This window comes from Meleagris gallopavo, chromosome 16 (assembly GCF_000146605.3).
Source record: "Meleagris gallopavo isolate NT-WF06-2002-E0010 breed Aviagen turkey brand Nicholas breeding stock chromosome 16, Turkey_5.1, whole genome shotgun sequence".
Classification (NCBI taxonomy): domain Eukaryota; kingdom Metazoa; phylum Chordata; class Aves; order Galliformes; family Phasianidae; genus Meleagris; species Meleagris gallopavo.
In genome coordinates this window covers 13,542,182-13,563,352 of record NC_015026.2, presented here as the reverse complement: position 1 = coordinate 13,563,352, position 21,171 = coordinate 13,542,182, and the positions used below count along the sequence as shown (strand labels likewise).

The 21,171-nt window shown below is 41.2% G+C and overlaps 3 protein-coding genes across 5 annotated transcripts in view; 2 read left to right on the top strand and 1 right to left on the bottom strand.

The window, feature by feature from the left end:
* IQCK (IQ motif containing K) overlaps positions 1–4,992 on the top strand; it is a gene marked incomplete at its 5' end in the record, with an annotated part of 42,364 nt that extends 37,372 nt beyond the window's left edge. Inside the window, one exon of the mRNA XM_031555765.1 lies at positions 1,495–4,992. Within this exon, the coding sequence (XP_031411625.1) occupies positions 1,495–1,535 (41 nt within the window). The remainder of the gene's footprint in view (positions 1–1,494) is intronic.
* LOC109370169 (zinc finger CCCH domain-containing protein 11A-like) overlaps positions 1–21,171 on the top strand; it is a 129,935-nt gene that overhangs the window by 38,933 nt on the left and 69,831 nt on the right. The window lies entirely within an intron of this gene.
* On the bottom strand, positions 5,825–21,121 carry GPRC5B (G protein-coupled receptor class C group 5 member B). 3 transcript variants are annotated; one of them, XM_031555763.1, is made up of 4 exons: positions 19,903–21,121; positions 15,410–16,423; positions 10,811–10,923; positions 5,825–9,469 (listed from the first exon to the last, which is right to left on the bottom strand). In XM_031555763.1, exons 2-4 carry the CDS (start codon positions 16,413–16,415, stop codon positions 9,425–9,427), a joined length of 1,164 nt encoding a protein of 387 aa, XP_031411623.1. In that variant the 5' UTR covers positions 16,416–16,423; positions 19,903–21,121; the 3' UTR covers positions 5,825–9,424. The 3 variants fall into 3 exon arrangements, with proteins under 3 accessions (XP_031411623.1, XP_010718171.1, XP_003210837.1); XM_010719869.2 differs by lacking the exon at positions 19,903–21,121 and adding an exon at positions 17,360–19,868; XM_003210789.3 differs by lacking the exon at positions 19,903–21,121 and having other exon boundaries at positions 15,410–16,454.

The window sequence follows — 21,171 nt, the reverse complement described above, 5'->3', positions numbered from 1 at the left end:
GATGTGCTGGTTGCCTTCATTATGGACTTTTCTCTCAGTGTAGGATCTTCCTCCTTGTCTGGGTGTGTTTTTGTGGCTGCCTCTCCCTGCTTGATGGCTGGGCAGGCATAGGCAATGCAGTCCCCAGCAGAGGAATTCTGCATGCTTTGTGCTCTCCCAGACTCAGGTGTTCATCTCAGCTGTTCATGCAGTTTAATAGATGTCAGTCAGTGCTTTCCTCTTTGTAAACCTTGAATTGTAAAAATGTCATGTAGATATTTTGAAATGAATGCTTCAAGTTTTGGTAAAAATATTAGGAAGTGTGGTGCATTACACAAATACTGCTAGAGATCTTCCAGTCCTTTTTCTCATCTCCATTGCTGCCTTTTGCTAGTTGGGAGTCTCATGCTTCTCTAGTCTGAACGTAAGTGGATAAACAAATTCCCTGAAGTAGTTTGTTCTCCAGGCATTGAATGCAGCCGGTGTGGCTGTGTATGCCTGGCACTTCAGGGAGGCCCTGGGCCCAAAGCAGGGGCTGCTCAGGCACCACCTGCCCTCTGCTGCAATATGTGGGGCTACAGCAAATGTCCTTGTGGTGTCAGCCTCTGTGGGTGCTTTGGAGAATTGGGTTTGTCCTGTCTCTGTTTTATGTCCCTCTTACAAAAGCGTCGTTACATGAGTGATCTGGGAGTTGCATTTCAGATTTGTGGGAAGCAGGCATGTCTATGGGCACAATGTTTCAGTTTAGTTTTGCTTCTTTTTGTTGTTGTTGTTTGTTGTTGTTGTTTTTAATATATCTTTTCTTCACTTCCCTATTACAAGTGACTGAGCATTTTCTGAAGTGAAAGGTTCACTCACAGTTGCCTGCATGTTGACTTCCAATAGTGAGAGGCTAAAATTATATACATTTTTCATAAAGAGCTGTCTCTTTGAAACTCAGGTCTTATTTCAGAAAGATTGTTGGCAGCTCCAGTTTCACATTCAGGCTTCTTTGGCATTTCACTGGGAGGCGAGGGTGAAACTGATTTCTATATATATATTTTTTACCCTAAGCCCTTGCTAATAAGTTATTCCAATATATTTTCTTTAATGGATTTTCATCTTCTAATTGTTTGAGTCTTTTTTCATTACTGTTTTCAATTGTTTAAATTACCAAATGTAATTCTCATTGTTCTTATGATTTAAACAGTGTGGGTGTATAAACCTTTCATAAGCTTCTGTCACAAACCAGTTGTATTTTGCAGTAGTATGTAGCATAAAGTAGGTCATACGCTGTTCACTGTTAAGTTGAAACAACCAGATTTTACAGAATTCTGGTTTATTTGTGCATTAAGATGAGGGAAAATTGCCTGTTATCTAAAATAGATGGGAAGGATGTTTGTACTTAATGTATACGTGAAAAGCACAAAGTCCTAGGCAGGCAATCCTTCAATGTGTAGTTGCACATTACTGAATACTCCACTCCCAGGAGTTGACTGAAACTTTAAATGCATTCAAACTCTGTGCTTCTTTTAGCCATCATCTGTGCCTTCAACATTGCAACATCTGTACCATAAACTATGTAGGACAAGCTGCATTTCCAAGGCATGTGGCAGACAACCAAATTATTGTAGTGGGAGCTGCGAGTCAAAAACATGGCCTAGTTAACAGCTCTGCTCCGAGACCCTCACCTCACTTGCAAAGAAATCAAGTGCAGTGTCCACTGGTGTTAATTGTTGTAGCATCCTGTGATTTAGGACATGCATGTGGCTGCAGTTTGAAATAGGAATTGTTAAAATCAGTAATGTGAGTGCACTGCTGATAACAACCTTATCTACTCTGGCAGTAGAAAACATATGTCCTGTACAGATAGAAACCATATATCAGAAATAGGTGAGATCCCTACACTATTTGTCAGTTTTAAATAATGAGCACTACCAGTAAATCTTAAACAAACTATGAGACTGTTCTAAATATCACAGTAAGATGTGGGGATGATTATCTGTGTTACAGAATGGACATTTGGACTGTTCATTTCACATCCTGAAAAGTGATTGCAGAAAAGCACCTGAAAAGTTCTCTCCTTTTCCTTGTTTGGGTTTTTGTTTTTTATAAACTTACATGGCCATAATGCCTAAGGGCCTCAGCTGCTCTGTGCCTTAGGACTTGAAGCAGGTGTTGATGTTTTAGAACAAAATAAAATACTGTGATAATACCTTATGTTTCGCTTCTATTTAAATCTCACTTACACTTCCTATGAATGTATAATTCGTGATTAGGCATTCCCTGTAGAATTTTTTTACGCATTCTGTTACCCGAACAACTTGGGAGTTAAGGGGTTTGTCCTTTTTCTGGGAGCTGAGTCCAACCTCCCGTCAAAAGGTTCTCTTGACACTACCCCAACTGGCAGCAGTGTGTTGTCGCAGTCGCCCCAGCCTACCTGGCATCCTCAGGCAGCTCGTTCTGCCCAGTTATGTCCATATGCCTTTCCCCAGCATGTAGGAAATCTCTCTAGAAGGGCTGGCCTCCGCTGCAGCAGAATCGCATTTGTGCAACGGTGGTAATCTGTTAGCATAAGGAGGGAGAGGGATAAAATAGGAACAGTGCTGTTCAGCTTTAACATTTTTAAGGCTATTGAAAATGGAAATGGGTCTTCCTCTTGCTCCTATTGAAAGAATGGCAGGACTCATAAGACTTCAGAGGTTAAAATTCAGCATGTAAGGAGCAATGGTGGTAAGTTTGTTCTTCCTATCAGCATTTATACTATTCACTGCTTTTAGATAGGTGTTGCCTGAAAAAATGTGTTGGATTATCAGCTCATGTAAATAGTTCTAAGCTCCGTGGGAGTTATGCTAACCTGCCAACGAATCATCTTCCTTAGGCCTTTAAAAATATTAAAGCAAGTTAGTTTGAGGTGTCACAGCCTGAAGCATATTTCCAATGGAAATTTCTAGTGAAAAGACTTAGGCAGGCAGACTTTGTTCCCCATCCTTCCAGCCTATCAGAATCCTAAGGACATCTTACTTTTCTGTCAGCATAGGAAGCAAGTATATGTCAAAAGCTATTTAAATAACTCTCTGAAATCCAAATTCATGGTGACAACCTGTGCTCCCTGGTTAACATGATGTGATTCAAAATTGTTATGCTTAAGTAACACAGGTTATGATAAGAAATGGAAGCTCCTAACTAAAACCTAGAAGCTACCTTTTAAAAGACGGGCTTGTCCTAATGTTGGACAGCATGTGTGAGCCCTGGGCTTTTGGAACTTCTTGCATTTTTTATGAAATATTTACAAAGAACAGCCTCATTACATCAAGAAATATCAAATAATCAGATATCTGGCCACCGTGCTCATATCTGGGGTTTCCTAGGCATTGACTGTGCTTCTTCATCATCATATATCACCTTTCCTTTATGTTTTCTACTAGCAAAGATCTTCCATGTTGGCAGCACTTTGAGCACCTTAAATGAGCCCAACAGAGTGCTGCAGCCCAATATTCTGGGAATATACCAAAGTTTTGGTTTGCTGGTTTACAGCTTCATACTTCAGAAAGGTAACTAGGCACTCCTGAAACTGTGTGTGAAAGTCAGGATTTTTTTGGCTTGCATGTCCTTCTTTGGCTTCAACGTAACTATTTATGAATCTTCCCAACTAATGTGCTTAATGTGAAAAGCACACAGTATAGACAATCCATCTTGTAAGTAAATAGATTTTTATCTTTATAATTTAAAGTTTGTAATGTAAAATATTTGTAAAATATTAAAATATTAAGAATAAAATATGACAGCTGGAATCACAGTATACTGAGAAACCACTCTTTTATCAAGAGAAGGCAAACATTATGTTAATCTGTATTACAGCATTCTGAACGAATACAGAGCTTTGAAAACAGCTTTCATTAGGAGTTGGGAAATTTCACTTTTATGTAGAGCTTTTGTTCATTTAGAACTGTTTACTCCAGCAAGCAACCCTGTGCTCTTTGTTTGACTCATTTTTCCCATTTGGCAGACCCTTTGCAATCACATGGATAACATTCTTCTTTCCACTGAGACATAGAAAAACTATTCATTACTGACCCTGCTTGTTGTTCCTAATGACAAAAATATATTTATGCACTAGGTGAATTGTATGACTCATCACTGACTTTTAATTGAAAATTCTTCAAAGCAAGAAACTCAAAGAGCTGCTTTCATTTTTAACAATCCAGTGACTTCTGACACCCTCTGCCCTCAGCTACGCATGCCCCATTCCCACAGACAGCACTGAGAACTGTGTGCAAGTATCTGAGTGCTGAAGCTTTGTTAGAACAAAAAATGACATACACAGAAAAAAAATATACCTTTTTGGCTTGATGGAGGATTTTTGCTTTTGTGTTGAGTAGAAGAGCATCTGCTGTGGAAGCGTGGATGTCTACATTCTGATTTATGTGCATGTTTTGGAAAGCTGAGTATTTAATGTTTTATTAAAGTGGGTAGCAAACTGGAAGCCTCAGAACATACACAAAGTGATTCAGCATTTCAATTATGTTTTTTTCACCACACTCACAAAACACGGAGCTCATGAACTAACTTGTGCAGTACTGATTTAGAAAGGTTAGCGTGACAGTTTTACTTTGACGTGTGAGGTGTTATAAATCAAAGAGAGGTTACATCAGGAGCAAATTCTGTCCCAATGTAAGTGACCACAGTTTTGTTCAAGCAGATGGGATTTGCAAATTTAGCTAAAACGTTTTTGTCCACATTTGTGTTCCTGAATGGTTACATAAAAAGCTCTTCTGATAGGCAAAAAACTATGGATAAAATAAATTGCATCTTCAGTAAGAACTGGAGTAATTCTGACTTCTGCAGGGCTGCGACAATTTGTGCAAATTCATGCTCTGTTCATAATGGTCTCATTTTCAGAAACACTGTGAAGGCAAGGAAAGCTAGGGTTGCTCTGCGTTTCTGCAGGGGAAAAGTCAGCGGACCTTTTGTTGTCACTTAGCATATGTGCTGAGAAAGTGTAAAATTCAGATCACAGTGATGGCATTTTCAGTGATCTCACATATGTGAACTTGCAAAATAAGCAAGCAGAATAAAAACGGGATTGGGTTCCCTTGTGAATGACCCCATGGTTTCTTAAATTCAGCTTGGCCAAGCACAGTCCCACTTAGGCCTTTGTAACGTCACAGTTAGAGAAGGTGTTTGCAGTTCTGCTGCTTTTTCCATATAAGTCTGACAACGGTCTAATTGACTGGAGGGTAAACATGGTAAAATGTGGATACCACCTAGCTCTGTTGTGATCCAACATCGATTTCTTCCATGACTTACACAAGCTTTGTGCTCAGGGACATGATTTAATGTAGAGTTGTTAGAGATAGGGTAGTATGGTTAGGTTGTGGTTGGACTTGATGATATCGAAGGTCTTTTCCAACCTGAGCAATTCTATGATTCTGATTCACTGTTATGCCAGTACCCACCCCACATTTTTTTTCTTCTTTTGGATGCTGATGCTTTTCACCAGATCAGGAAGATCTGGTAAGACAGCAGCTGTGTGGTCCTGTCCCCTCCTTTTCACAGGCATCAGCACTAGAGCCAGCTCAGGAAACTGCTGAGCCAACTGGAAGAATAAAAATCAGCAATAGTGTTAAGAGTTTGTCTGCACAGCTCCTTGAGTGGCTCGCAGAGGGTTTGGTGGATGCCAGAGCCAGGAGCAAGTGTGGGAATGTGACCAAAGGTGGAGGAGCTAGCTTCCTTCACTTCAACTTAGCTCACGTTGCAGAATCGCACCCATAGTGTCACTGCAGGATAAAACTATCTGTAGCACCAGAAGTTAGCTTCTGCAGCAAAATTCAGTGTGGGTTTTAACACCGAGTTAACACAAGCATTGTAAGTAAATAGTAAAGCCTTTATTCTCGTTAAGAACAGCATTTTGAAAATAAAACATTTGCCCATGCTTTACAACCTTTGTAGTTTTGTATATGTATGTACAGACATCATGGTACGCATTGATTGTCTTGAAAATCCTTTAAAGATGTACTTAATAAGATACCAGTGTATGCAACAATCAGCGGAAAAAAAGGGTATGTTATAAAACACTATTAATACATTTAATAAATATATATTATCTATCAAAAATGAGCTTTAGCTCTCATCAATTAATAAAAAGCACCTGCTTTGTAATCCTGTAAGTTGGTAGAGTAGTCCAATTGTTTTATTATAAAAGCTACAATGCTCCCTTTTGCACTGCCTTTGATGAGGCCCAAGGCATCAAGCTCCAAAGCCAACCAAGATGCCCGTGTTTACACTAAAAACAGATGCAACTATTTCTATATTTCATGTACCTTGTTTGTAGAAACAAGTGTATGTACTGAGAGTGCTGTTTTGAAGATGCTACATATTTTCCGGCCAGTGTCAGACGCCCTCAGCTCCTTTGAAAGCAGGACAGGACCTGTAAAATTATGGCTCTGAACTCTTTTCTTGGCCGCTGCAGAAGCCAGTTATTAAAAATCTTGTTCTGGTAACAATTTTTTCAGATGTTTTACAGTTTCACTTTTCTGTATGGAAACACCATGATCACACAGCCATCAAGGGACAACGCAGTAGCTTTTATACTATAAAATCCTAATTAACTGACCTGCGAAAGGCTTGTGCTTACGCTTATTATGTTGTTCACAGATGCTCTACATTCTAGATAACTCATAAAAGGCAAAAGTAAACAAATTGTTGACTGTAACAGAATATATGCTAACATAAAGGTGCCTTTCTTTGATCACATCTTTATTTGGGGCGTTTAACATCACGAACCAGTGACTTAAAAAAAAGTTGCTTATTACTAATTGTACAGAGTTGGAAAATAAAGACCTTCCTAATCTATTGCCACACCCTCACCACCACAAATTAAGACCAATCCTGCCACTTAGTTATCCTGTGAAGGGCCCAAGTGACTAACCAGCTACAGTAGTCATGCCAGTAGCAGCCTGTAGGATCTGGCCCTATCCTTACATAAGGCCTTAAATTCTAATCAGCTTCATTAGGAACAGGATTGGGAAGTCTATTTATCAATTCAGTCACATCTAGAAAAAAAACATTTCTTAAGAGAACTACATGTTGTAAAGTTTTGTCCAAGGTCTGTAACAGTTGTATTGCAGTTCCTAAATCTCGGTTGTAGCATGATAAACTTTTTGAAAGAAAACTGTCCTACCATTTATGCCATGGTCATCTTATATGTTTTTACAGTAGAGTTTTGTGATTTTTTAAATTTGATTTTTAAAAGTAAAACTCAAAAGGCATGTGATGAAAACAGGTTTTATATTGTTCAAAGTGATGCATTTTCAGGGTAAATATCATGAATGCTATCTTTAATGCTAAGCTTTAGTTAAAGCTTTGCTTTTAACAAAGCAAATGTATTTCTAAGTCATTGGATGGCATGCAATATCCACCCCTACCCTACTTGGTTACTTAGACCATCTAGTTAGTTACAAAATAAATTAGCAATCCCTAAACAAGCACATGCTTCCTTTGCTTTGAGGAGGGAAGGGCAGGGGGGAATATCCAACATGGAGCTAACATGTTCCTTTACTCATGCATGACAGAAAAACATTGCTTCTGGAAGAGAAGAGCTATGAAGTAAAACCTTATAAGATGACCCTGGCAAGAATGGCAACATATATTCCTTCATATATATATATATATATATATACACACATGCACACGTATATCTGTGTGCAACACTTAGGGACTGGTCTTGCAGCTTCTGTACCTGTATGTAGACTTACTGGTATCAAAGGGACTACTTCTGGGAGTACAGTCTGCAGGACTGGGTTCCTAGTTGAGCAGAAATGGAGGCAAGTGTAGAATCAGGAAGACTCTTGAAAAATAGAATACTTGTCTTTCTTCTGCAGTAGACAGCAAGTAACTTCTTTCTGTGAAGCTACTAAGCTATTCGGTTATTTGTACATTATATTTTTTTAGTTTGAAAATATAGTTTTTTATTATATCATATGCAAAGTTTATTTGTTAAATGTTTCCTGTGCCCTCAAGTAAAAACAATTTGCTTTTAGAATTCAGGAAAGCTAAGATTAACATTGGCCAAATGGTGAGGATACGGTGATGTTTTCAATGTCCGATATGTATTAAATGTTAAATAAAGGAATGACAGCTTAAACATAATGAAAATCGTGGCACAAACAATGGGCAATGGGAACCTTTTAAATAACCCGGAGAAAACAAAGATAAAAAGCTTTGAGAAAGTCTGCCATATTTTAACTCAAAGAAGTGTAGGCAGAGGGGATGACTAAGGAAGAAACCACCTTAAAAAAAAACAAAAACAACAACAAACCACCTCCAGAAGGGAGATTCTACCACCTAGGCACTAAAATGCACAACCACAATTAAATGCACAAACAACCGCAGTCAATGAGACTACCCATACAACAAACAGGGATTGGAAGCAGCAGCCTCAGCCCTACGCGCACCGCGTTCCTCCCGACAGGCGGTCGGTGCTCTGCAGCTGCCAGTGACCCCCTGGGCGCCGGCCTTGGCCCACCAGCACGGACAGACTCCAGACCGCTGTGGACAGACCTCGGCCCACCAGCACCGATGGACACCACCCTTCATCTGCTATCACAACGCGCTCGTGGCAAACACGAGTCACGTTCTCTCGCCAGCTAAGTCTTTGCAAAGCGTATCCCTCCACAGATTCCTTTCATGGCTTCTTCTGTAGGAGAAGTGAGAACGTGCAACTCTGCTCACACCCAGGCTGAGGAACAGGAGGGAATCCAATTCTGGGCTGCCGAAGAGCTGCCTATGCTGGACCTGCACTCCTCTGCCTCAAGAAGCTCCTGCGCTCACATAAAGCACACACACACCTTGCATCTCTCCAGAACTGCTTCTCATACACGAGCTTTTTAAAGAGAAGAGTGTCAACCTACAGCGTGATGGTAATGGCGTTGCCACAGAGCGGTAACGCGTGATGTTCCAGTACAGCTGGATCATGAGGCAAACAATATACTTTTCATGACATTTCAAATGAAAGGAAAAGGAGCAAGATGGAAAGAAATCCTGTGTGTCTTCACACTGTGGTGGCAATCTCTTGTGGCAACGTGAATTAAGTTTAGGTGAGAGGAGGGTAGTTTGCAAGCAGCTGGCATCCAACGAAAGAATCAGGCTTGCCTTGCACACTGGTTACTGGTTACAGACAAGGGAATATCTTACATTTCAGGATACAATATCCCCCTCTTCCATTTTGAAGTGTGCCTACCTCTATTTTAATTCAGATTTAGCTTCAGACTTATAATTTTCTTTTTGCAGTTAGTTTATCCGTTCCGCGGTGTTCACATTTACACAAAATCCTCTGTGGGATTTCGCAAACTCCTGGATGTTCTGTTGCTTTGTTCTGGTACTGGTATCAATTCCTCCCTCAAAGACACACTGCCAGGGAATAATTCTGCAACAAGGATTCTTATTCTCTACAGCCTACAGCCTTTCACCAGAGGTGTCGTCCAGTGTAACTTGGCGGAGCTGTTGGTATCTGCAAATAAGGATAATAAACCCATAACTGGGAGGTCTGGTCTGTTCAGCAATCAGTGTTACCATGCTACATGTACAGTATTTCCAGAGCAAAGCACTACAATGAAACTCATGTTCAACCCACATGGCATGTTTACCTCTGTAAAAACCATGGCTATATACACGTTTCTCTCTCATATTATGATCCAGTGCTCTCCAGTAAGTTTTGTATCCACCTCAAAACAAGACCAAACAAATTCTTTAGTTTCTCATCATCCTTGAACTGTTTTTCCCTGAGCTGCATATTCTGCTATCAGAAAACACAGGCATGGATGAAACCAAGCATCAAAAGGATGCTATTCGTGACTGACAGCAAAGCACAAGCCTCTTTTTATTCAAGTTGATGTGTTCCCACTGTATTACTCACACAACAGAATCCTTGTATCTAGTCTGTCTTGTTCACTAAATCCAAACAAAATGGTATTTTCTTACAAACAAACAAAGAGACCTGCATTCGGATTGCATTATTTGGCTTTAAATGTAGAGGCTGAGTTATGGAATCAGCTCATGATTCAAAATTAAAAAAAAAAAAACCCAACTCATGTGTAGAGTGCTCATGGATAAATTTTTACAAGCACATAGATACGCATGAAAAAATATGGGGATGAAAATTCTTTTTCAGCATTATGCCTACTACATGCCACTTCTTAAGTGCAAATTACATGTAATGCTGGAAACATTTGAAAGGTCTGTTTGGCATCAGCTCACTAAGCCATTCTTATAGCTACCATTCTGCAAAAGACAAGTCTATGGAATAATGGCATGCCAAACTATTGCCTAAGAGAGAAAGATCAGTGTTGTTATCATTAAAATATTCTACACTGTTCTTATTTCTAAGAGATCTTTACGTCTGTATCTTACAAAGAATTATGTACATTTGCAAGAAAATGGAAACTAGGTGAGAGGCTATCACTGTCTGCTACAATGATTCTTATTTAAAGCAAAGTACTGGCTTGCAAACATTTGCGTGATTCATAGTGTTTTGAAAAAAGATCAGGTTAGAAATGTCACTTAATAGTTAACCGTAACACAAATATAATTCAGAGGGGTCACTGAATAGGTAGAGTTACCAAAGGACTCGGTCCTCCCAAGCTACAGTCCAAAATGTGAAGGGACAACTAACAAAATGCAAAATACTTTCAAATGACATCTTTTCTAGAGGGGGAGGGAAGCATTACATGCACACTTGCTGCCCGAATTTGCATTTATAGCTTTCCCCCTGCTCTGAACAAGCTAGATGCAGAGGGCTTTTCCATTAGTAGCAATTGCACATATCGGTACATCATCACATTTTGATACTTACAGTCCCACCATTTAGCACAACTGCCATCTCAGTTGGCTGATAAACATTGCTTCTAAAAGGAGCACTAGGTCGGCTTCCCAAACTGCCGTTGCGAAATCCTGCCGTCCTTAGCGCTGCGTTTAAAAAGAGAGACTGTTCTTAGGAACACGAGTAATGCTGTGCTTCTCCTTTGAAGTCATAAAATATCGTGATTCCAGTGCAATTACTGGAAACTGTGCCACTGGTTTTAACTTTTATGCTGCCGTATCAGTTTCCGTATTGACTTTGAACAGCAGTTTTTCTTACAGAGTTGGGGATGGATCTCAGAAAAAACAATGTTTTACACAAACGTAACTGCTTGTGGTGGAATGGGGGAAAATTTCTTGAAATTTGCTTAGTTTCATTTCACCAGGAGTTAAATATCCTCAGTCAGTGCACGCATGATGCATCTTGAACAATGTTTTTTGCCGTGTGCTTTCCGCATCAGTCTGGATACAGTGGGGTTAAGTGAAGTGCTGTTACACTTTGCTTTCAATCAAACTGGGAAGACAGAGATCCAAAGCACTGCTTGAGCCAGCAAGCATGCTCGCAGTCCCCCTGAGCATTACTTCAGCATGACTAGCACGTAAGGACTTTCCAGATGTTTCAGATTATATTTACCCTGAGAAACTAGAAATATGAAGTAAATACTGCTTTTGAATAGCTTAAACATGGCCATTGACTGAAGCAAAAGAGAAGGCACTGGCTGTCCTTCCAAATGCAGAACTACATCAGCTTCTCCGTGACTTTTAGCACAAGTTTGGATTCAGGATGTATATTCTGAAAGAGTGCAGAGTTAGAGATGTGCTTCTTTCTGTCTAAACCAGGCTGGAGATTGGCACACACGTACTCTTTTTTTTTTTACTTCAGGGGTAAAGAATGGCTTCTCTGAATTCAGATGTGGCCGAGGAACAGAGCTCGTTTATACGCACTGCGTGAGCGGTTCCAGCGGGCAGTGCCCATCTGTCAGCTGGCAAAAGGTGCTGGATTGGGCACCTGGGGCAAGAATCCCACTTAGATTCAATTCAAGTTACAATTCTATGCTCTCCAGCTGAAAACAGAGGAACTAAGTTTAGAGGAATTTCAGCATAAACCTTAATGAAGTCAGGATTTAATATTTTTGCAGTGTGTGCATCAGGATTTACATGGAGCCTACTGCTATGCACAGTCCTGTGTTCACTGCTCTCTCCTCTCTGGGAGTAGTGCACAGAGATGATGAACAGCACTGACTTAGCACACGTATTAAAAAATCTAGCCCTGCAAGTGCTTAGTTACTGACTTCACATATATACAGATCCTCACTTACTCTATACTTAAAATTCACATATATGCAGAATTACATGCATCTTTTTTTTCCCAGAACACTAGAATAGAGGCTTTCATCTGCTGTTCTCCCACAGTTCTGTATCTTTATTTTATATTTAACCATCTCAGGGTTAACCATTCCTTCTTTGCAGTTTGGCTTCTTTCTGTGCCTTAGACACAACTGACTGCACGAGTATTTAGTATTACACAAAGAGAAAAGATCTCCTTATAATGCATGCTATCAGTCAAATATTTACACATTCTAGTATATAATTTGCACGGTAATTTCAACCCTATCCTGAGACAGTAGCTTCAAAGCCAGATTGCTGAATTTTCCTTCGTTATTATTGCCAGAAGTCTAAAATTCTGCTAATGTGAGAATCAGAGACAAAGTGTGTGGGCAGAATACTCATTTGGGGATTTTTTTTTTTTCTAGTGGTTTTACTATTTCTCTTGTACTTTTCCTGGTATTATTAAATGTATCTAGTCATATAGAGGATCAGTAGGTAAAAAAAAACTGCCAAGGAGGTTTGAACAAATGTCAGGTCTCAGTCTCCTATGTGTTTTTAATTGTTAGCTTTGTTTGTAGGTGGCTCAGAGGATGACTTTAGTACTAACAGTTAAACGAAATTCGGAGAGCAGCAGAGCTTCTTAGGCTTGGGTTTCATGACAGCTGCAGAACTCTACATTTCATGCCCAGGTTTTTCATGCAGAAAGCAAACTGTATTTGCTTTGCTGAAGCTGCCCTGTTACTGTGCATTGCACTTCCAGTTCTCTGGGAGCTCACTCAAGTTGCCCTTTTTCAGGGATTCTAAATACTTTACTAATATTTTTACAAGACACAGGAATGAAAGTTAGTCTTCTGAGTACTTTGACATGTCTGTTATATGAATGTTAAAATTAGTGTGTTGTTTAAATGATGGTTAAGTAACTGAATGTATGACCATTTTGCCTTACTAATACTTAATGGTATTCCTGGAACAGAACAGATCTTGTTGGTAACTATGACTTGGGGCTAAATGGCAGTGAGAAAAACTATGAGGATACATGCTTATTTGAACCTGTAATTTAAAGGTTATTCTGATTCTGAAAATGATAAAATCTTTTAAAAAAGGAAAAAGAAAAAAAAGAAAGAAAATTGCTTTATACAGCATGAATTAATGGAAAATACATTCAACCAAGCATGTTCTCTCAGTAAAGCTATTTGTTTAAACAAAGTCAGGGAACTAAGAGTTGATTTCTGGTTACAGAACCCTAGAATCATCTAGGTCAGAAAAGACCTTCAAGTCCAACTATAAATCACGTCTTCCAAAACCTTCCAGCTAGTAGAGCTTATAATCTGAAACACTGTTATTATGCATAATTGAAGAAAGTACTCTTCCCTTAATTTCTGAACTCTTAATTACACATTCTTGAGTTGAGTTTAATTAAATGAATAAGAGAAGAGAATACACCATAATATGTGACTTGAGTATTTTTACTTCTATTTAATGCTCTACTGTAAGTTATGTCTCCAAACCCTGTTGTCATGGTTCTGCACACAACGTAGAGAACCACTGCAAAGGAGTAATGAATCTCCTTTGATTTATTAAAATCCAATCTTTTCCTCCACATGCCACGAGGATAGGAATGACATTCGTTTATTATTATAAATATTAACAAGGGAATCAGATAAGGAATTATTTTATATTCAGATTAGAACAGAACATCCTAAGGTACACTATAATAGATACTATAATGATTTTATAGCTGTCAGACGTCTACCCTTTTGTAGTGACACTACAAAACCTGATCACTGACCGATTAGATCTAAATGGAGCTTCCAGTTCTTTTTTAAGTGTAGGCATGAATGAAAATAATGGAGGGTGAAAGATCTGATTTTTTCTTTAGATCTGTCTTAGTCAGAAACAACTCCACTGTAGTCACTGCATTTACATTACTATGACATTAATTTAATGGGGGATGGAGAGCAGTAAAATAAAATAGAGGTGCATTTATAGTCTGCAGTGAAGTTCCTTTGGAACGCTGGTAATGAACAGCTATTCTTTTATCCACATTTTGTTTTACCACTGCCTTGTTGTGTCCTCACAAGACCTTAACTCCCTTCCGTTCAAAGCTTCCATCCAAAGCGGAGACCTTTGAAGCTGCTGCTAAAACACGTGGAGGGAAAATACCTTCCTGACCCAGCGCTGTCACACATGAGTGCTCTTTTCCTTCATGCCTGCTCTACATCCGGAGGAAACATCAAGAACCAAGGAAAATAAAGATAGATGGAGATAAATAAAGAGGTAAAGTGCCTGTACAACATAATTAAAGACTTCTTTTGTGGACTGCCATAGCAATGTGGCAGCCATTGGCTTGGATACTGAAGCAGTTTGAGTAGTATCCAAATCCTTTCTCCAACCGTGAGGCATCAGCAGAACACAGTCTACTCTCCTCAACACCATCAGGGGATTTCCATCACTGCTCACATAAGCAGTCCTGGATATTTTCTGATATGTGTTTAAATTTCAGCAATGCTTTGGATCTCCTGAGCAATCAGTTTGCTGGCCTTTTTGGTACTCACTCCAACATTTTCATTGCAAATTTTCTTTACATGTCATCACACATTGTTCTGTGTCATCCAATGGCTGTGTCAAGGAAAGCAACCATTACTGTGAAACCTGCTTGTGCATATTTTGTTAGCACGTTAAAGTCTTCAGAACAAAGACTGTCTTTGAACTTGTCTATATGCCACCTTGCATCTTTTTTTCCAGTGTCACAATAGGACACTGAGACCTATTTTAATGGTAGTATGATTAATAGTGATTATTCTGTTGCTGAAGAGACTGAGCCTTTGTAGCATGGAGAACTCAATTTATCTCTTGTTTTTTTGTTTTTTTTTTAGGAACATATTTCATATAAAATGTTATTAACTAAAAAAGGCAAAAAATGTTGTACTGTTTTAAAACAGAAGTTATTTTTCCCACTGTGTTTTTCTTCTGCTTTTGGTGTTGTCTGGTTACATTTGAAATTGTTCTGTTTATCAAAGAAAAAAAAGCCAAAATAAAAAAAAAAAATCCAACATTTTAACCAAACATCTGTTTTCTGTATTACATTTTTTTATGTTTTCCTTCCACTACGGTGACTTCCTAATTAATACATTAAAAGCAAGCTGTATGTAATGTGTAAAATATGGCTTTTGTAGAAAGCCCTGTTTTCGACACCTGAAAAATGTCTTACACAGATATTTTCTTTGCTACTACAGAAATGAAGTTCTGAATAGTAAATTCTTACCTGCATTATGTTCATCCATAGAAAAGGCTTTGTTCTCCATGTAGCTCCGAGGAAGCTGTATATCTTCCTCAAAAGCAGTTTCGCGCATCCTTGGCTGTGAAGTGTCAAAATAATTGGGAGTGTTTTCCTGCTGCGATGGAAGGATGGTACAGTGGACCTCTGGGATAGCATGAAAAATAACAAACACCCAACCACTGGACACCAGTGCAATAGCAAGAGTGGGATCACTCCATTTGTCTCTTTTCTTTAGTTCAGCATTACCGAAGAGGTACATAGTCATCCAGGCTACCCAAATCAGAATGGAAAAAAACAGCGTTATAATCAGGCATACTCCATTTTTCTTCCACTTCTTAAACTTTCCACAGAGAGTGAAAAGAGAAAACCCCATGGTAAATACCATCAGGAACATAACATAAATCAAAGCCATAGCAAAATCCATTGGTTCGTAGCTGCAAGACATCTTGTTATCTCTGACAACTGTCAGTATTAACCACTCAGTTGCAATGATGACCTGAACAAGCATCAGGCAGATGGCCACACCAGCCAGATGCCAGCCAGATGGACTCTTCCCATGCCGAACTAGTCTGCGAAGTCTCCAAGCCTGAGCTAGCAAGCACGAGAAGCACAGAGCAAAGATAACTCCCCACAGAAACCTTCGGGTAGAGCACACCATTTCATCTTCCTGAATGATGAAAGCAAACGTCAGTCCAAACAGTCCGAGTGTCCCAAACAGAAAGAGGAAGTGCATTCCCAGGGGGCTCTTCTTCTCTTTTTCCTTGATGAAGGGCAGCCTCACCAGCAAAATCAGCATCAGCAGTAATGTTGTCAGCACACCTGCTCCCGCAACCGCCTCCACAACTATTCCCCAGATGGCATCCAGGTCACAGAGGTACACATACTGCGGGAGGAGGTCCAGTCCGCACCCTCTCGGTGTGCTGGAGTTTTCAGAAGAGCCATAGCTGATGACGAAGAGGACGAAGAAACCAATGGCTGGGTAGGTTTTCATTTTTCTGTCTGAGACAATAAACATTTGGGTGTTTAGCCACAGGTCACTCTGAAGGACTTGATAGCAATTTGAAGTACAGCCTGTTTCAGTAGCTCACGTTTACTCTTTTTTTCTGTGTGGGATTTTCAGCTGGATTAGCATAACCCTGCGTCCCTTTGCTGCCCTCCCTCAAAGAAACTTTTGCCTGCTGAACACACAGAGCAAACTGATTCATTTCTGTGTTTGCACTGATCGAAAACATTCCCAGGCACTGTCCCTGCAAATATCCTAGAACACAGCCAGCAGAAATTATTTATCATGTTGTGAAGTAATATATTATCTACAGTATCTTATTGTCAGGTTCAAGTTCTTAAAGAATGTGTGAATTGCACTGGACTATCAGAATTAGACTATTTCACAGACGTGCTCCTTTTATCGGAATGTTGACAGAGCAAAACCTTTTTTTTCCTAAAGGAAAATGTTCTTTTCCTCCTCAGTCAATAGGCAGTTATAATATTCATTCCCTTCAAAGCCCAGGTATTGGGTTGCAATTGCAAATGGGAATGGTTGGCTAGAGAAACCCCCCACGCTCTGCAACAATGGCGCACACATGCAGTGTCATCAATCAACTAATCAAAAATGAATGACTCTTTGTGTTTCTTAGCAAATCTAAAGCTATTCAAATGAAACAAACAACAAGAACCACAGCATCGCTCTCCTTGGGCTACAGAGTGAACAACTGTAAACTCTCCAGGACCACAGCAACCCCACTTGCCATCGGGACCATTGGGCTGGACAGATTCCAGCAAGTCAGGACAAATTCTTACTTTTAGGAAGAAGACGGATTAGGTGGTTTAAAAAGATGTATGTAACAGCATTTGCTTTTACCAAGCAAAGCAAGGCATTGTAAAAATGTACCCTTTAAATGAACAGTCTGCCCCACAGACAGTAAACACAACACGTACCAGATAGGAAACCTTTCTGTTGACGTTTTCTTGCGTAGTGCCATGGGTTTCAGGTGGGTTACGCTCAGTGATGTGAGCTGTGTGCCCAGCTTAACATGCTCAGAATAAGGCCTCTGAGTGTGGGAGAAAAGCACCACGTAAGCAGGCACGAACGTTACTCACATGGCATCCTTACGACACAGAGCAAGAAGTAGAGAAGCAAATTACACCAAGTCCTAAATGACCGCCTAATGACATTTTGTAAATCAGAAGTGCGGTTAAGGGAAACATTAAATCATTCACTTTAAACCATTTTCAACTCTCATTAATGGTGCAATGTTGTTATATTGGATGTGATCAGTCCTAACTGATGCAAAAACCATTCACGTGTACTGCATGAAACAGCACAGAGACTATTACAGATGAGAATGATGGGTTTTCTCCTGCGTGTTCTAGTCCTTTAATGACCGAAGTTAAATCCGAGGATCTCAACCTTTAAACACGTTCATTCATTCTCCTTTCACTGAGTTATGAATCCATTGTAGGTCTCTGTCTTGAGACAAATGACAGAAATTATTCTGCTCCAAGACTCCAAACAGGCTAATATAAACACATAATGGCTTCATGCTCTTCATTCACACAACAGAAAAAAAGAGCTTACTACAAAACTTCATCTCTGCAGTGGGAGCTACGATACATAACGTGATCCGGGCTGGACAAATGAGAAGAAAGAAATGACTGAGCTCACAGGAGCGAAAGGGTCCTCGCACTGCTGGCAGGGCTAACATGTTCTAATGATGGGATGACATGTCAATGTTTTCTTTTTCTACCTAGCTTTAGTTTTCTTTATGGTGAATCAGTAGAAAACTTACTTCTTTGTGTCTGATCTATGTTTCCCAATGACTATCACAACACAATAAAAAGCACTGACTTTACCAAAAGAAAATCAATCATCAGTGAAATAGAATCATTTTTCTACTGAAAATGGTCATGCTCAATAAATCTTTGCCCTATGAGTTCATAATTAACTAGAAGGAAACATTCCAAAGGTAATTTTGCAGTCCCTTCTGTGCACTGCTGAAAACCACTGGTACCAATTTCAAGAAGCAGGAGCTCACATGGAAAATTATTCAAAACTCCTTCTAAAACAATGTATCCCAAACTGGAAGCAACAAATAGCCCTTTAAATGAGGATCACGTTTGTTTTCCACTATCCTCTCACATACATGTGATGACACACATGCACTACATTGATTTTAATACTGGCTTTGTTTATCCACTGCTCTCCAAAGACCTGGGGGATAATGAATTAAGAGCAAGTATTGCCAGTTCTAAGATATTTTCCAGTTTTCTGGTTACTTTATTCATGTCATGTAACCCTCATGTGATGGAGCTATTCTAGGACAGTCTGTTTCCATGGCGATGGTGCTGCATGGGTAAGCAGTCATATTGTCAGCCCATCACTTCTTTCCTCTTCCTATGTGGAAGTATTTGGGGAAGGAGGATTAATGATGTTAAGTATTTCCCCCTACAAGAAGGAACAGTTCCTTCCGGAAAAGGGGAATGAATCTATGTCAAAATATATTTAGAATTCAGACAAAATACATCCTCAGAAAGGCAGAGATGTTCAACTCAAGAGAAGTTTTCCTAAGTTACTTTGATTTGTGAAATTACTTCCGGGAGAACAGATGGAAATCAGCAGTAGTTCTCTCAGAAGGCACTGACAGAGCTGCAGTATCAAACAAGAGCTCACTGGGACTGCTGACAGTATTCCTGGTGTGGAATCACGTTCCCATCATGTCAGCTACCCGTGCTGACCCGCAGAGCCTTTCTCCACCAAAGCCTGCAAGCAGAGCTCCATAGGAGGAACTTCTCCCCACTGCCATAGGTACATCCACGATCACAGCAGTGTACTGCGGACTGACTGGGTCAGAACCAACACCGTCAGCAGCCCCACGGGGATGTCAGCCAGAATCCTTCCAGCACTGGAACTGGCAGCGCACCCACAGCGTTGTGTGGGCAGGGAGAACTGTGCAGCACAACGTACAAGTCTGGCACAGGAGTATCACAGCTTCAGCTGAAGCCACAGACAGAGTAAACGTGAGGGAAAACCAGAGAGCCTTTTTGCCAGAAAAGTTGTTTTGAAAAAGCAAAGGATATCAGTGTGGGTTTGTTATTAAAACAGTGGCTTCCTCCAGCCTGTGCTGTGGGTGGTGAGCCTGTGTGCCTCGAGGCTCCATAGCAAAACCGGCTCCTCATCTCAGCAGCTGCACACATCGGTGGCTGCACAACGGTGTTCCTTCCTCTTTATGTCCAGATCAGTTCTCAGCAGAGCTCACAGCCTGGCAGTGCGCTGACACATCGCTGTGCCACCACCGGAGCTGCAGTGGGAGCAGAGCACGACCAGCACAGAGACATTGCAGCGTGGTGCCCAGCAGTGTGACGCTCCCTGTAGTGCAGGGGGGAACTGCTGGCACAGCAGGAATCACCTCGAGTCTCTTTTTTTTTTACCTCAGATCCCCCTCCAAAATTACATTTCATTACAACCGGTTAAGCCAACATACCTGAGTCTGAGAGCAACCACAAGCACACGACATGAATCGAGAAGTCTCAGATATTTCAGAAACAAGCAGCAAGCAAACAGCAGGACAGCTGCAGAGCCGGGCCACAGCCTGCACTCCCGGATCGGCTTCCAGCACAACGGGCGCTGTGCTCTGCAGCCGGCACAGCCCCCGTGCTGCGGTGTAGGGGCAGTGCACAAACCGTGACAGCAGTGACTCGCACGGGGCCCATGCATGGCACAAAGCACTGCTGTGGACAGCTCACCACTCTCTTCCTGAAGTTGTCATGGTTAAAAATCAGTGAGGCTTTCCATTGCTAACGCCTTCTGGCTACAGACTGCAAACATCTCCTATCCAGTCAAAACTATGCTGTATGCTGCTAGCAACTATCTGTATGTAAAAAATAACATTACAACCGTGCAGAGATGTAAGGTGATGGTATTTACTATTTGCTGTGTTACCCGATCCCCTTTTTACAGACCTAAAGTTAACAAAGCAATGCAAGAGGATGCATCCAACCACAGAGGAGGAAATCAATCTGTAACGGAGCACAGGAGGAGCCCCCAGCCCCTGCTACCCCCCGATCACAATGCGGGGTCTCTGCCAGCACCTTCTGCTAGGTGAGGAGTGGACTCGGAAGCAGACAGCGGAGCGGCAGCAGCCCAGCCAGGACGGGACTGCTGGGAGATTCATTTCTGGAATAACAATTAACGCTGCTATTGCGCTGCGGATGCAAAACTACAGCACTGATTGAAGGCGCCCCGTGCCAGAGGAACGCACGCACCGCTCGCGGCTGCACAGAGCACGGCCCGCTCCGAAACGCACAGAACGAGACGTTCTCCGTAACGCGCAGCGATCCCCCAGCCACCGCCGCTCCCTTCGCTCGCACTCCGCCGCCCGCGGTGCCCGCGGTGCCCGCGGCTGTCAGCCCCGACGCGCTGCGCTGCTGAGCGCGATCGATGGCAAGCGATCAATGCTTCCCTTTGCTCCGCTCGTTCTCAAACAACTGTTTCTCTTCACGTCACACCTCACACGGACGGGTTTCTTCACGACGAGAACACCTCAGCACCTCCGCACTGCGCTCCGCCGCTGAGAAGCGCTCAGCGCTCCGCCCGTAACCAACCCCGGCGCGCAGCTTCGGTGGAGGAAATCCCGTTACCGCGGGATAACCATTAGCTCGGGCGTAAACAAAGGGTTCACATAAGTACTAAATCCCATCGCCGCTCGGCTGCGGGGGGCGGGAGTACACCGAGGGCTCCGCATTGAGATACA

What these genes read in the sequence shown, in the direction of transcription:
- GPRC5B (XM_003210789.3), bottom strand. Translation starts at nt 16,439, where the DNA reads ATGTTTATTGTCTCAGACAGAAAAATGAAAACCTACCCAGCCATTGGT. An exon ending in TATGGATGAACATAATGCAG is followed by an intron (nt 10,924 to 15,409) that starts GTAAGAATTTAC and finishes TTTTAAACGCAG; the next exon opens with CGCTAAGGACGGCAGGATTT. An exon ending in TTGTGCTAAATGGTGGGACT is followed by an intron (nt 9,470 to 10,810) that starts GTAAGTATCAAA and finishes CCTTATTTGCAG; the next exon opens with ATACCAACAGCTCCGCCAAG.